At 40.1% G+C, this 13,924-nt stretch overlaps 1 protein-coding gene across 2 annotated transcripts in view; it reads right to left on the reverse strand.

Annotated features, from left to right (window-relative positions):
- epha7 (eph receptor A7) overlaps positions 1 to 13,924 on the reverse strand; it is an 86,052-nt gene that overhangs the window by 49,890 nt on the left and 22,238 nt on the right. For both annotated transcript variants that reach the window (XM_029497156.1, XM_029497155.1), the window contains exons 4-5: positions 12,058 to 12,213; positions 1,969 to 2,304 (exon numbers count right to left, since the gene is read on the reverse strand). In XM_029497156.1, the coding sequence (XP_029353016.1) occupies positions 1,969 to 2,304; positions 12,058 to 12,213 (492 nt within the window). The remainder of the gene's footprint in view (positions 1 to 1,968; positions 2,305 to 12,057; positions 12,214 to 13,924) is intronic.

Genomic DNA, 13,924 nt, shown 5'->3' on the forward strand with positions numbered 1-13,924 from the left:
CAAAGCAAATTTTATGTACTGTGATGTGGTCTAAATCCTGTTTCAAAGGCTGGCCCATCCTTAAACATTTCAACACAAATAATTAAGTTAACTTTGTAATTATTTAAATGAAAAATGGAAAAACAACAAATACTGGTGTTTGGCATTAATCCTCAGATATGAAAACTCAAGGGAAGTGCTCAACAGAATTATCAGTGACCTGAACCATCCTGACCATATTACAGTGATTATAGTGTAATAATAATTAAAATGGTGCCCCTACTCGAAAAGATAAACATGACACTGTCTTGGCCAAGCATGCCGCACTCTCTCACAATAGCTAATGGCTAAATATTCCGCCGGGTTAACTGAGTAATTGTCTGTTGTCAACATGCCAGGTATAATTATGAGCGAGTCCACAAGAGCAAGTGTTAATTTTTTCGATTTTTTCCCTGGCTCGTTTCCTGTAGGTCATCCTCCCGCTGATGTCCTTGTGTCTTTGCCCAGGCAACCCCTCAGAACAGGCCAGCTTGTGTCACTGTCATGAACCAGGCCTCACTAAATACATCATCTCTAATGCCCTTCCCCACACAAAGAATCTTCCTCTCTCTCTATCCTTCTATGGATACAGACATCTAGATTCAGTAAAAATGCAAAACCTATTCACGTGTATGTTTCTAGAGTAACTTGGTAAACTCAACAGGGCATGATTGGTCGTCATAGGACAACGGCCAGGTGTAGTTACCTAGAAGTAGAGGTTACATATCCAGTTATCCAGAAAATGGTCTTCTGGGCCAACTTGGTTATATGCATGCCTGAGCATGAAAAAGGAATCTTGTTGGGTGGATCAATAGAAATAAGGAATTAAAAAAGGCTTTAGAATTTGTCACTGTAAAAAAACAGCATTTTAATTATGGTGGATCCCCTTGAGACTGAGCTGGAAATACAGTTGTAACTCTTTGTGCGATTGCAGGGTTAACAATGTTTGTCACTATAGTGCTGCTACATAATTTATATAATTCTTGGTCATATGCATATTGGAAATATTTTGGATCCTAACAGGGTTTGATCATCAATGCAAATGGGGAATCATTAATGTTGTGTGCATGTCAGTTTTTTTAAATGAAGATCTCAATCACCATGTTGAGTCCAAAGGTTGAGTCCCATGCTATCATAGCGCATGACCTATACACTGTAAACTGTGCGGAGACTAGTGTGAGACAAATATTTTCCATCTTGAGCTTCAAGAAATCAGCTTTAGAGTTGTTGTGAATAATTTTTTTAATCCCATATCAACCAGAGTTGACCAGAGTTAACCAGAGTTAACCTATCTTAAAAAGTATCACCTCATTCAGTTCATTAATTGGTTTTTCGGTCAATGTGGATAAAAAAAACCAAAAAAAAAAAAAAACAATTTGATATAAAAAAACAGAAATGTAATCAGAAATCCTAAGAAATTAAATAAAAGTTTACCATCTTTGGCTATATCACTAGTTGTCCAGCACAAATTATCATTTTACATGGGTTTGTGTTTGGAACATTAAACATTATGATAATTAGTCTGTGTTAAGAAATTTTGGAAAAGAGTTCCAATAATGCCATGCTAATGCTATCACTAATTTTAATGTTATTGCTCCTTGGTTCAATCACCAGCAACATGAGACTGCTATTGATTTTCTCAGAAAGAAGGTGAATAAGTGTATTTCACAAAATGTTCTGTGTCACTAAACAGAAAGACACAAATGTCCAAGTAATTCCAAATGATTTCCCAAATCAATATTCTACAATAAAAACACTGAATCTAGGTTAGTAGATGACTGCAGGGGATAATAAAAAGAAATTTAGTAGAAAAAGTAAAATAAACTTTGCGAATGTCACTCTTATTTCCACAGCAATTGAAATCACATTCAATCACATAGTGCTTTTGCACCATAGGAGAGCACTGGAGAGAAAAATCTTGGATTAATAGTCTGAAGTATGATTCCTTACCTGCTTGACCAGTAGCGATGCTAACTGCTGCAAACAGCCTCTGCGTGCGGCTCAGGTCCGACACCCCGTTGACAGCCTCCACCTCAAAAGTGTAGTTGGCGTGGGCAAGCAGGTCCGTGATGGTCACATAAGTTTCCACTAATTCTGATTGTGCGGGTGAATATCCCACGTTCAGCCCACATGGTACGCACTCCTCAGGTTCCCAGCTGCAGCGCCGGCATATAACCCTGTACCTGACATCATTACGCCCGCCTGTGTCCACCGGTGGGCTCCACTCCAGGCTAATGGTGGTCTGGTTGATGTTGTAGACCAGGTTCTGTGGCGCTGAGGGAGGTCCTGTCAGAGGTGGACATGGAGGAGACAGAATTAAATAACTGAGTGCCAAGGAAAGTGACAGCCAAGACTGTGCATTGACTGGATCTGTGCTTTCTCTGTTCTTGAAGAAAAAAGAAAAAAAAAAGCACTATGGGACATGCCAGGTCCGGCCCTAGAGCCAAACACTGGCACTCAATTATAATAAGGCTAAGATCCAGAAAAAAATGGTTCAGGTACACAGAAAGGAAGTCAGCTTTGGCAGGCACCAAGGTCAGCGTAACGAGGCTGTGAAATCAAGCAGTGGAGCACAGAGTTTCAAAGGAAGAATAAATTCAAAGTCAAAGAGTATGACAGTTACACACTGCACTGCAGAATTTATGTCATTGTTATACACACATACGCGCGCGCACGAACAGTATATTTCACTGTATATATAGGAATTATTACTAACACTTCACCTATCATACCTGTGGGTCTTTCTTTACCTTTCAATTATTTCATTCAATCTTCATCTGCATCCAAGTGATAAGGGGCATGTTCCTCATATTTTCATTCTGAAGGAGCCTAATGCTTTTTAACAGGGAACTCGTGCATGCAAATATAGCTGGTGATTCATCCAGATGGACTGAAGGCTTTGTTTACATAGTGACTGTTAACGGCATAAAATCTGCAGCTGCGATGGAAATGCCTGTGACATGATTACATGGTCAGACAAACGTTTAGCAGGGAGTCAGAAGCGGAGAATGCATCTCTGAGCCTAAGTCCTGCCCATCCCCACTGCAGAGAATGCCAGAGAATTTACGAACAAGATTTAAATGTGGATTATCACCATCCTGTAACTGCCATATACAGTTTCACTTAACGTCCAGTTACAAGTATTCTTTATGGCAATCCAACATGGGCAAGACTACAGGGTGTTTGCATCGCGTCGCCTCCTCATAATGGTGAGGAGATTAGCTCATATCATAAAACAATGAAGAACTATTTGCAGCTTTTATCTTTTGAATTCCTGGCTGTTGACCTTTATGAATGATATGCTGATATAAACTCCCCTCCCACCCCAACGCAGTAAAGATGATATATTTGTCTGTTTGTATGTTTTTTTTTTTAATGAATGCTTTGGTGAACATAATTGTTGCTCCATTTTCTCAGGAAATATTCCTTGAGGGAATCTTGGGGAGGGACCTTTCATCTCATTAAATTTGTCACATTTACTAACAAAATAGCCCATGCAAATGCAGAGAGCCAAAAAATTCTATTGCAATATTCATTAATACAGCACTTGCTTGCTTTTTCCCTGTTCCACTCATTTGAACCGAAGGCTCAGAGAAGACATCCGTACTCATGATTATCGGGTAAGATAAGAGACAAGAGTGTGGACTGGGGAGATGAAAGAGCCACCTGTGGCAGGTGAAGTGGAGAGGAGTGACTGCTGATATAGCCACTCGACTTCAGCCTTGGCACCGACACTCAACCCATGCTCTCAATCTTCCTCACGAACAAAAAAAGGGGAAGGTGAGGCTTGATACATACACACGCCCACACACACACACACACACACACACACACACACATATTCTCCCTCCAAGTCCAGACCTCAATGATCTTTTATTTTTGACATTTTGATGGCTGCACTAAGCGCTGATAACACCACATTTCTACTGTGCCACCTTTGTCTGGGTCTCAGGTGCCAGGATCAGGATCAAAGAGCTGATTTCGCAGCAACAAGAGAAAGGAAATGAGATTAGACATTTCATGGATTTGTGTAGATATTCCTATTGTGCTGTGTTTTTTTTTTTTTGTTGTTGTTTGTTTTGTTTTCCCCAGATGAACACCACCCTGCAAGTTTTGTCTCTCTTCCTTCAAAGACATTGGTATTTTTTTGACGATGGTATTTTGGTTGAGTGAAAACTCAGATTGTGTGTGTGTGTGTGTGTGTGTGTGTGTGTGTGTGTGCAATGAAAAAAAATATAATTCCATGTTATATTTTATCTATCATTCATGACTCTTGCTGTCTAACTGATCAGAATTTTTGTATGCTAATAAGCGATAGCATACTTTAGCATTTGTTGTCATTGGGTAAAAAAGTCTCCATAAAGCCTCTTTTGTTGATTCATTACATTCTTCTAATCAATGCTCATGCAGTGTAAAGCAAATTGTTTGTTTAATCCAAAAACACAAATTTGGGTTTGGGTGGAACAGTAGAACATTGTAGCCCAGTTTAGTAGTACTTTAGTACTTTTAAGCTCACTAATTAGTTTTTTAAGTTACTTTGAAAAAAATAGTCTTCCAAATATGTAAATGTAATTAACTATGCAATTAACATAGTTTACATTGTTGCATTGTTGTTTGATCCAAAAACAAGAATTTGTCGTTTAAGACAAAAGCTTGGGGTCTTTGGCTACATTGCTGTTTGCATAGGACAAATAGTAATTTCAATGTTTGTGTTTGGAACATTAAGCACACAAAATACATTGTGGTAATTAGTGATTTTGTGTGCTGGTAAGTGTATTGTTTAGTGCTGAAAAGAGCTTGGTATTATCTGTCAGTGCTACTAAAATGCTATGCTAAAGCTAATGCTTTTCTGTCATCTCTATGGTGCTGATAATGCTTTGTTTAGGTGTCAGGTACGACACATCTGATTTCCCAGCAAGATGAAAAAAACAAAAAAACTAAAAGCAAGATTAGATAGATTGTTCTTGGATCTGTTTGAACTTTGTTGATTGTGTTGTCTTTTTTCACATGCATACAACCATGCAACTTTTGTTGTTTTGTCCTTCAGAGACACTGGTATGTTTTCAAATGGAGTTCGACTGAGAACTCAGATTGCAAGAACTTTGGGCTGAATTTTGCCTGCCATCCAAACATGAAGAGCACAAATAAAGGAAAAGGAAAAAGCTAACTGCTGAGAGATGGAGCATGACGCAGATGAGGTGGACATTTCACCCCACCACAAGCGTGGCCACTTGTAAAACAGTATAAACACTTCTTCCTCCAGACGTGGAAAGATGACACATCATACAACCTAGTTTGTTTTGAGGCACGCTGAAGCCCTCGGATCACTTTCTTCTCTTACCTTGCCGTCTTTTTGTTTCTCTGAACAAGCTCCTTCTGAACTCTGGAATACGGAATTCTTCTGCCCCCAATTCACCTGCAGCACTGATTTTCACCACATCCTGATCCCTCTACTGTCTGTCTGCCTGCCTGCTCATCCTTATAGCTCAGGGGCCTTTCTCCCTATTCCTTTCTACCCCCCCGCCCCACCGACCCATCCTCTTACTCCCCCACTCTGTCTTATCTTTCGTGTTCGCTCCCCTCACCCCTCCTCCTAGTCAAGTTTCATTTCACGGATTACCGTGCCACAGCCCCCACAGCCTGAAATGTCTCAATCACTTGCTAGCTTCCCTCCAACGCTGCCAGTGTGACCAAGCATGAGTGTATGCGAGTGAAGGTATTTTTGTTGTGCATAAATATGGAATACATGCATGTACAGTTCACGTTTCCTTCTGCATCATTTTCATTCTAACGTGGAACAGATTTAAAGCAGAATCTGTGAAAAAAATAAAAAAGAGGGAGCCTGCAACTGCTACACGCTACATCTAATAATTTGCCATATAGAAAACATGGTAAAATAGAGGGTTTTTAGGTCATTTTTCAAAGCCAATCTCCACTTTGTTCAGAGTTGTGAGACCTGACTAAATCTGAGCTTAGGAGAGAAGAATCCGGTGCTTATCAGCCTTGAGATGTGCTTAACCCTCCGCAGCCTATTAGCAGACTGCGCTCTAATTGGGGAACGGCAGGGAGAGGGGCGGCAGGGGTGAGCACTATTCAAATCGCCCATGAGGTAATCCTCGCTCTACAAATGTGTGTTGTGACCCCGTGACCTAGCCTCTAATGATGTGGCTGCAGCAGAACCTGTTTGAGGGGAAGCCAGAGAAGAGTGTGAAGATTTTTCTGCTTTTTTTTTTTTTTCAAGCTGAAGAGATTTCTACTGCTGTTGTAATTATTACTGAGATTTCAATACTACTTCAACACCGTGCTGAAATCAATATTGGATTTGCCACTCTTGCAAGATATGGGTGCTAGAACTGGAAATTCAGTTTCTCTGTGTATTATGTCAAAAAATAAATAAATGAATAAAAAAGTAAGCCATCGCTAAGAAACACTTTGGTAGAACAATATGCCTTTTTGTGCATTTCAGCTGCATGAGCTCAAAGCATTGTTGATGAAAGCGTTGTTCTGCATGGTGCTGGCCTCTTTTGTTATGTGGGTGAAAAAAAAAAATGTTCAAAGCCTTGTGAGCGTGATGTCTCAATATGAACACTTGGTTCAAAATCAATCAATCAAAACTTTATTTATATCGCACATTTCATACATGAAGCTTAACACAAAGTGTTTTACAGTTAAAAGCGAACCCCCACCCCCATCCCCACCAGACACACACACACACACAGTCCTTCAAGCACATGGACACATAGCAGCTCATACACATGGTTTTTTGGCTGTGCACTGAGGATCCAGTTGAGGAAACGATAACTAGGTTGTCCTTACATAAGGCCCCTGTTTGCATGGTCTTATAAAGTTACAATATGGACAAGATATTTGCGTATGCATGAGAATGACTCCTACAAACAGGCTTTCACATCATTCCCTATTATTGCCTCCAATCTGGGGTTAGCATTTTAAGACTAGCAATTGTTTTTATAGTGTGTATTCTTAAAGGTACTATTAGTTTAAACGTTTCCCTGTGTTTCATTTGAAACGTTTATATAAATATATGCATGCCTTTAGGAACCAAAATCCATCTCAGGATATTTTTTTACATTTCCTCTCGTAGCAATTCTGCTCTAGCAAAAACAGGTCAGAAGAGCAAATCAGAAAAGAAGAGCTTACCGTCTCTTCTCTTCTCATTGGCTGACTGTTTTCAGAGTCATCCAATAAAAATATAGCAGGTTTCTAATCATTACTCAGAAAAACCAAGTCTTATTTGTACATGGTAGGTCCAAGTGGGGTAAAATCAGAGTGTGGTTGAAGGCAATGACTGCTTTATTGTGACATCACAGTTCCAGAAGTCATGCCAGCTTGTTTTCAAGCTCTTTTCTTAATACAGGCTGTGAACGTTTCTCTGTGGATTTAAAATACTTAAACTCTGTTGGTAAATCCAGCCCTGATTATAGTAAATCTCAACCTCATTAGCACAACATGCCGTGATTGGTGGAGAAACTCGAGCAGTTGCGATAAATCGTGAGGGGAAAAAAAAAAGCTTATTGAAAAAAGTTTCAAAATGAAGCTGAAGTTCTAACACAAAAACTGCACAACTACACAGTGAGTGGATTAAACCTGCTTGTGCCAATATTTGAATCTGATCTTGACTTTCAATATGAGATTGAAGAGAGTAAATTGACAAGGGGTGTGGTTCAACATGGTGCTGACTGTCGGTCACTGCTGTTCTCTACTTCTGATATCTGATGGCAGCACTACATTCTGCGCCACCACCCCCTCCTCCATGCCCCCCCCCAGCCACTGACAGATATCAACTTGTTGAGGTGGCACATTTTTGAGGAAGGAGTGAGAAAAGCGGGGGAGGGTGGGAGGGGGGGGACGTTGGGGATCTGGGAGAAGGAGACGACCACTCACAAATGCTCTTCTCAGCACCTCGCTCAGCACTGCTCACAGCTGTTGCATGATTGATGCCCACTCCCCAACATGTCCGCAACTCCAGTCTGTGCCTCGCCTCTAGTGAAAAGCCGTCCCTGTACGTATCTCTGGCAACTTTGCATATGAATAGCATGGACAAACATTCATCAGACAAAAGCATTTCTTCTTTCTGCCCCCTCTCTCAACACATACCTCTTGGGAAATAATGTATTGGTGGCTGTGTTTTTTGGAACTTCTTCCCTCATCTTTATTCAGCACGGATTTGGCTTTTCATGTCCCCACATTACATCGTCATCTCATTTCCTCTCAAATCCTCATAGACACATTCTTAATCTCTGTGTGCCAGAGATCCATCTCACTGTTTTGCTAAGGCCTACAATATGGTAGCTTTACAAACCCCTATTTAAAAAAAGGAATTGTCAATCAAGATATTTGTCCAGACAGTGCAAATTCATTTTCAATTACTATTCTTTCCTGGTCTGAGTAAGGCTTGAAAAAGAAAATCAAAGTGACTATTGGTCACACTGACTTAATCCGGCAATGAATGGAGAAATGCACGTAGAGAAATTGCACTCGGTGAATGAGGAGGTCGGGGAAGCTATTCATACAAGTTAAAAATACATATTTACATATAATGGTATGGGGTCGTCAAGTATAGACCTGAAGTTAATGAAAATGAATAATGGAAAGTATGCATTAGCCAGCTTCAGTAATTACTGTGCTTCTTGGCCAAGGTGATTACCCAGAAGGGAACAGCCAAAGGACATAGTGAAAAAGAAGGAACTTTCTCCTCTCCTGACCGCCGCATGTGTGTCCTTCTCTTGATCAGTGGGAGACGTTCCTGAGCAGCATTAACATCTGATTAGGATGGTTGGAGAAGAGAGTAATGGACCTGTCTTTTAGAATAAAATCTGGATGGTGGCCTATTTGCTACACAGAGAGATTGGTGGTTTGTGGTCAATGGTGGCCCTCAGATATGCTTAGCCTGAATTATGTCCTTGTTTGTGACAGACATGTGATGTGAATGAAGTTAGACAGAGAGACCTTGGCTTGGTAGGGAACTTTAATGCGAACAAATTGAGCTTGCTGATTCCCTTTTACTCTTTTTTTGAATCTACAATTTCTGCCAGCTGCCACTCTTACCTGACTGAAAGGATCAGAACTAGCCATGTCAGGCACCTGTAATGTAGCTTCTGCCACACAAGTGACAATGATGTGATAGTGGCACTTCCATTTCCTAAAGTCAGTTTCCTCATCATTTGGCAGCCTGACTGAATGCCATTTCGGGGTTTATGAGCGAGAATTTAGTTATGGAGAGAAGCCAACACTGAAGAGTCTTAACACTGACCTAATGACCAACAGATTGTGACTCTACCTGTTGTGGAGAGAAATCTACGTGAAACTATTTTCTGCTTGGCCTTGGATGGATGTGGACTGCAAACTAATTTTTTTTTCTGTATGTCGAAATCTGACCTGGACCATGTAAACCTATGTAGGCACAAACAGATGCTTGTAGACATGCAGAGGCAGAAACCATCAAATGACCTTAAATCCTGCCTGAAGCAGCAAACAGATCTTTTTAACCCCAGGAATGTTTATCCTCATTTAAATGTTAATTCTAAATGCAGCAGTACGGTGACATAAGAAGCCTCGACAAGTCGGAAAGTCAGCTAATCTGCTCAGTTACACTGCAGGACAGACTCTTTCCAAATCTTACTGAGTAAAATTAACACTAACGATCATATGTTATTGCTTAGAAACAGGTAGAGAACAACTGCTGCAAAACCCCTCCGAGAATTTCAATGAGCTAGTAATTTGTACCATCAGTGCCCTTATTCAGACTCACTTTAAATGACAAGTGTTAATGACGTCTTCAAGCTATTCAAAGGAAACCAAAGTGAAGGTGGTGACTGATGGATATCTCTCTTTTGGCAGATAGTAAATGTCTCTACAGTGAAATGTGTTAACCTCAATGACAAGTCAATCTCATGTGAAGGGATTTCAAAGCGGCACATGGCAGGGTGGTGTCACATCAACAACGTATGCTCTATCCTGAGTCAAGCTGCCTTAGTGCTTCCTGTTTTTTCCTACCAGGAATCGACCATGGCCAGATTAGCACAACAGGGGGGCAATGGGTGAAAAAATTTGCTTTAGGGCACCCATTGATCTCCCTCCCCACCTCACCCTGTTCCATGCTGACAAATTTGATATTCAATCGAATAATACAAACCAGTTGACACCCAATATACTAGGGGCTTTCGAAATGACACAAGTGTATGTCAACAAAGGTTATGCGCTTTTGCAACATTACTGACAAGTTTATATTTTACAACTACCACAGCTATGAGTTGTGTTGATGAGGCCCACACTATCTCTTTTTGGTTTCTTCTTTAAGCATCAAGTAGCTCCCTCATCTCCATTGCACGGTGTGACAACTGTGCCCATTGGCATCACCAAAATGAAATTTTAGTCTCCAAGCCAGCATCTTCAGTAGGTAGGCTTGTGTCAGACTCAATGACAAAAACCATAATTTGTAAAAGTACTTAGTGTGTCCACAATTTAACTTTGTTAGCACTGGAACAAAAAGGAAATGGCTGACTCCATTGACAGTTCAGGTAATGTACTTTGACAGCTGTCTAACACGGACCCAAATACTAAGAACATTATTGAGAACACTGAAGGGGAAAATGGAAAGCTAAAATGCAAAATAGGTGGCTGATATTTTGGTAGCTGGATAATGATTGTGGGACATCATATCTCATTAATAATGGGAGACAGAAAACCTTCTTATCCAAGACACAAATTTAAATATCTCACCCTGTGTTGTAAGAATTGTTTTTAGACATATTTTGTTTAAATCGCAAACCTAAAGCCAGCAATTCTGTATTTATTTTCCCCAAGAGAGGGAAATTAAATCTATAAAAATGCTTAAAACGTTTAAGGCTTCGGCCAAATAATTCATGACTGGCAGCATGAACACACCTGAGCACTGAGGGCATGGTGCAACAAACAGAAAGAGCTTTAGGGTAAGTCGAGACAGAGATGTTGCTCCAGACACCTTTACAGACACCGTTAAATGAAATTTTTTCTTCATGAGAAATTTACAATCTAACATCTAAACTCCAATCCGCATAATCCTCTCTTTCATTCTGAAATGTAACAAGCAGACAACCCAACACAGCTCTATAAAAAATGATGCTACTTGCATGATATTTCAGCCCCTCTCTGTCACACATACACACATTAGGGATTCTGACTTGGCCTACTTTGTGTCCTCAGGGAATAGGCGGCACCACTCAGGATGTGCATCAGACAGGGTGATTTTCCTGCATATACATTGTGTTTTTGTTGAAACTGGTGTAAAATAAATGACAACAATCTAAAGTATGAATTAATCATCTATATATATATATATATATATATATATATATATATATATATATAGCCAAGTCAACAGGCCAATCCAGGAATCTTGTGAAGCATGATCAGTGGAATGAAGGCACACCCAAAGTACAGAGACTACTGTCGACCTCCAGATAAAGATAAAGGGGTTCTAACATTTGGTGACATTACCTGGCCATTTTAGCTGAAGGCAAGGTAACATAAAAAAAAAAACCTTCAAGGAAACATTTTGAAAAAAAAAAAAATGTTTGATAACACATTTGGAACCAAATCAGTCCCAGACTTCTAGATGGCCCCCCAGCCCCCTGCCTGTGTAAGTGAGACGTCCATGCTGTCACATAACTGTTACACTAGCCAGGGCAAATGAAGACAGGGTGCTGCCTGAGCTGCCGCTGCTGACTGTAATTGCAATCTTTCAGACGGGAAATGGCAAATTGCTCCTCTCATCATTAGCAACCAGCTAAGACAGAAAACAGACACGCAAGCCTGCAAACATAATTATAATGACATACTGGGAGGCAGACGAACTGCTGTGGAACACATCTGGGGCCTTCATGAGACCATAGCAGACTGACTGAACCAGTCTGGCCAGGGGTCCAGAGCAGTATGTGTCTTTCTTTTCTTTTTTCCCCACTCACATGTGCAACTGTTTAAATTCAGATCCTGGCGAGTGGTCTGTGCTGTGTTTACCTAGCAACGGCATGGCAGACTTACTTGTGCAGGCCACAGATGGAGGGTCAGAGGGCCCTCGGTAGTAGCCGTCCTCACAGTCACAGCGCCAGGAGCCCTCACGGTCGTTGAAGCTGTGGGCTGGACAGCGAGAGCACTGAAGGTCTTGGGAGGAAGACTTGTAGAAACCACGACCACATGCTGTGAAAGGATAAAAAAATAAAAGTGAGACTAGGTGAAAAACAAAAACTCTCTCAGCACAAACAATACAATATGGGCCCTGATTCAATTCATCAGTCACCTCATCTAGTTTCCTTTGTTTTCATAGTTTGTTTCAGAACACTTATGATATGGTAAATAATTTTATTATTATATTTAATATTAACGATATAATAGATGCTGCAACAAGTTTTGCCACATTAAAATATACACATTTTAGATATTTCAATATTTAATATTGCAGGGGATCTTCACATCATACGGTTACATCACCTACAGGTAAAAATATGAATTGTTGTGTCATTCGGTATTTTATCAGCAATAGTCCAGCAATTCTGTTCAAAGGGGTCAGGAGCCACTACGGCCACCAGATCATTTTTACCAATGGGTTCTCAAAAATTTTATATGGCTGATGTGGAAAAAAATACATTTAAAAATGAAAAAAATAAAAAAAAAATAAAAAAATAAAAAAATAAAATCAGGTATTCTCACAGGAATTTCTTTTATTTCGTAATCCCCAGCAGAGCCTGGTTCGTAAAGGATTCTATCCACTGATGATCTCAGCAGTTACAACAAATCACTATAGTCTTAGGGTGATATTAGTCCTGCGCAAACACAGTCTGAGAGTCTGTGCTTCACACCTGATTTTCCCATTATGAAGAGGGCATTTCAGAACAAACTATTGTGTTCTCATCTAGGGTTAACCTCAACCATTGGGCTTCATCAAGCAGGCTAAGCAATGACAAAGCATTATGTTGAGGCAAGCACTCAGGGATAAACTAGAAGTCGTTTATTTTGAGGGGAAAATATCACTGCTATTTTTATTCTGATAAATGCTCCAGTCTCTAAAGGGGTGGTCTTGTTTAGAATAAGTCTTATCTCTGAGGGGAAACATTCTTCTGTAGAGGACAAATAGATAAGAGAATGACCACAAGCGCATGGATCATCTCAACAGTTTACTTTTCACCAAGAATGTATATAAACCCAAGAATGATACGACTAATCAGGCAAGACTCATGAATGACTGAGACAAAACAAAGTGATGAACGAGATATTCTGATTCATAATGACCTCACTCTCAACCATATGGATCTGCTGAGTTAATATTTCAGCATAGTCATCTCCTCTCTGGAACTTTAAGAACAGTTCAGTCAGCCAATCGGGGGAGAGAACTTTCTTTTATGATAAGTGATCCATTAAAATACGACAGTTTTGGGTAAATACTCAGAAACCAGTCCCGTTGGCCTCCTTCCCTCCTTAACAGAATCCACACAGGACAATGCAGATAGCCACCAGCCGCAAATATCATGTGACAGTATTTTCATGAAAGATTCATCACAACATACCAGAACATAAGTTGAAATTAGAAGTTAAAATTATTATTGGAAGGAAATTCCAACAATATATAGATACAAACACAACGAGCATTTGTTTCTAATATTTTGCATTAAAATGGTGGTGGTTGATTGTTACCAACGGGTTCTCTTTCATAACAAATTGGTAAAATCTCAGTAAACCAAATCTTGTAAGGTGGCTTGAGGTTGGAGGGTATGGCTGAGTGTTGCAACATCACAAACTTCCAAAAGTCCTTCTAGCTGGTTGTGAGCATTTCTCTCTGGACTGAGAGCTTTGATGATTCCATAGAAAACCGAGGCCTAATTTATAATCACAGAAGACATCTACTCTTAAACAA

The sequence above is a fragment of the Echeneis naucrates genome, chromosome 24 (assembly GCF_900963305.1).
Source record: "Echeneis naucrates chromosome 24, fEcheNa1.1, whole genome shotgun sequence".
NCBI lineage: Eukaryota > Metazoa > Chordata > Actinopteri > Carangiformes > Echeneidae > Echeneis > Echeneis naucrates.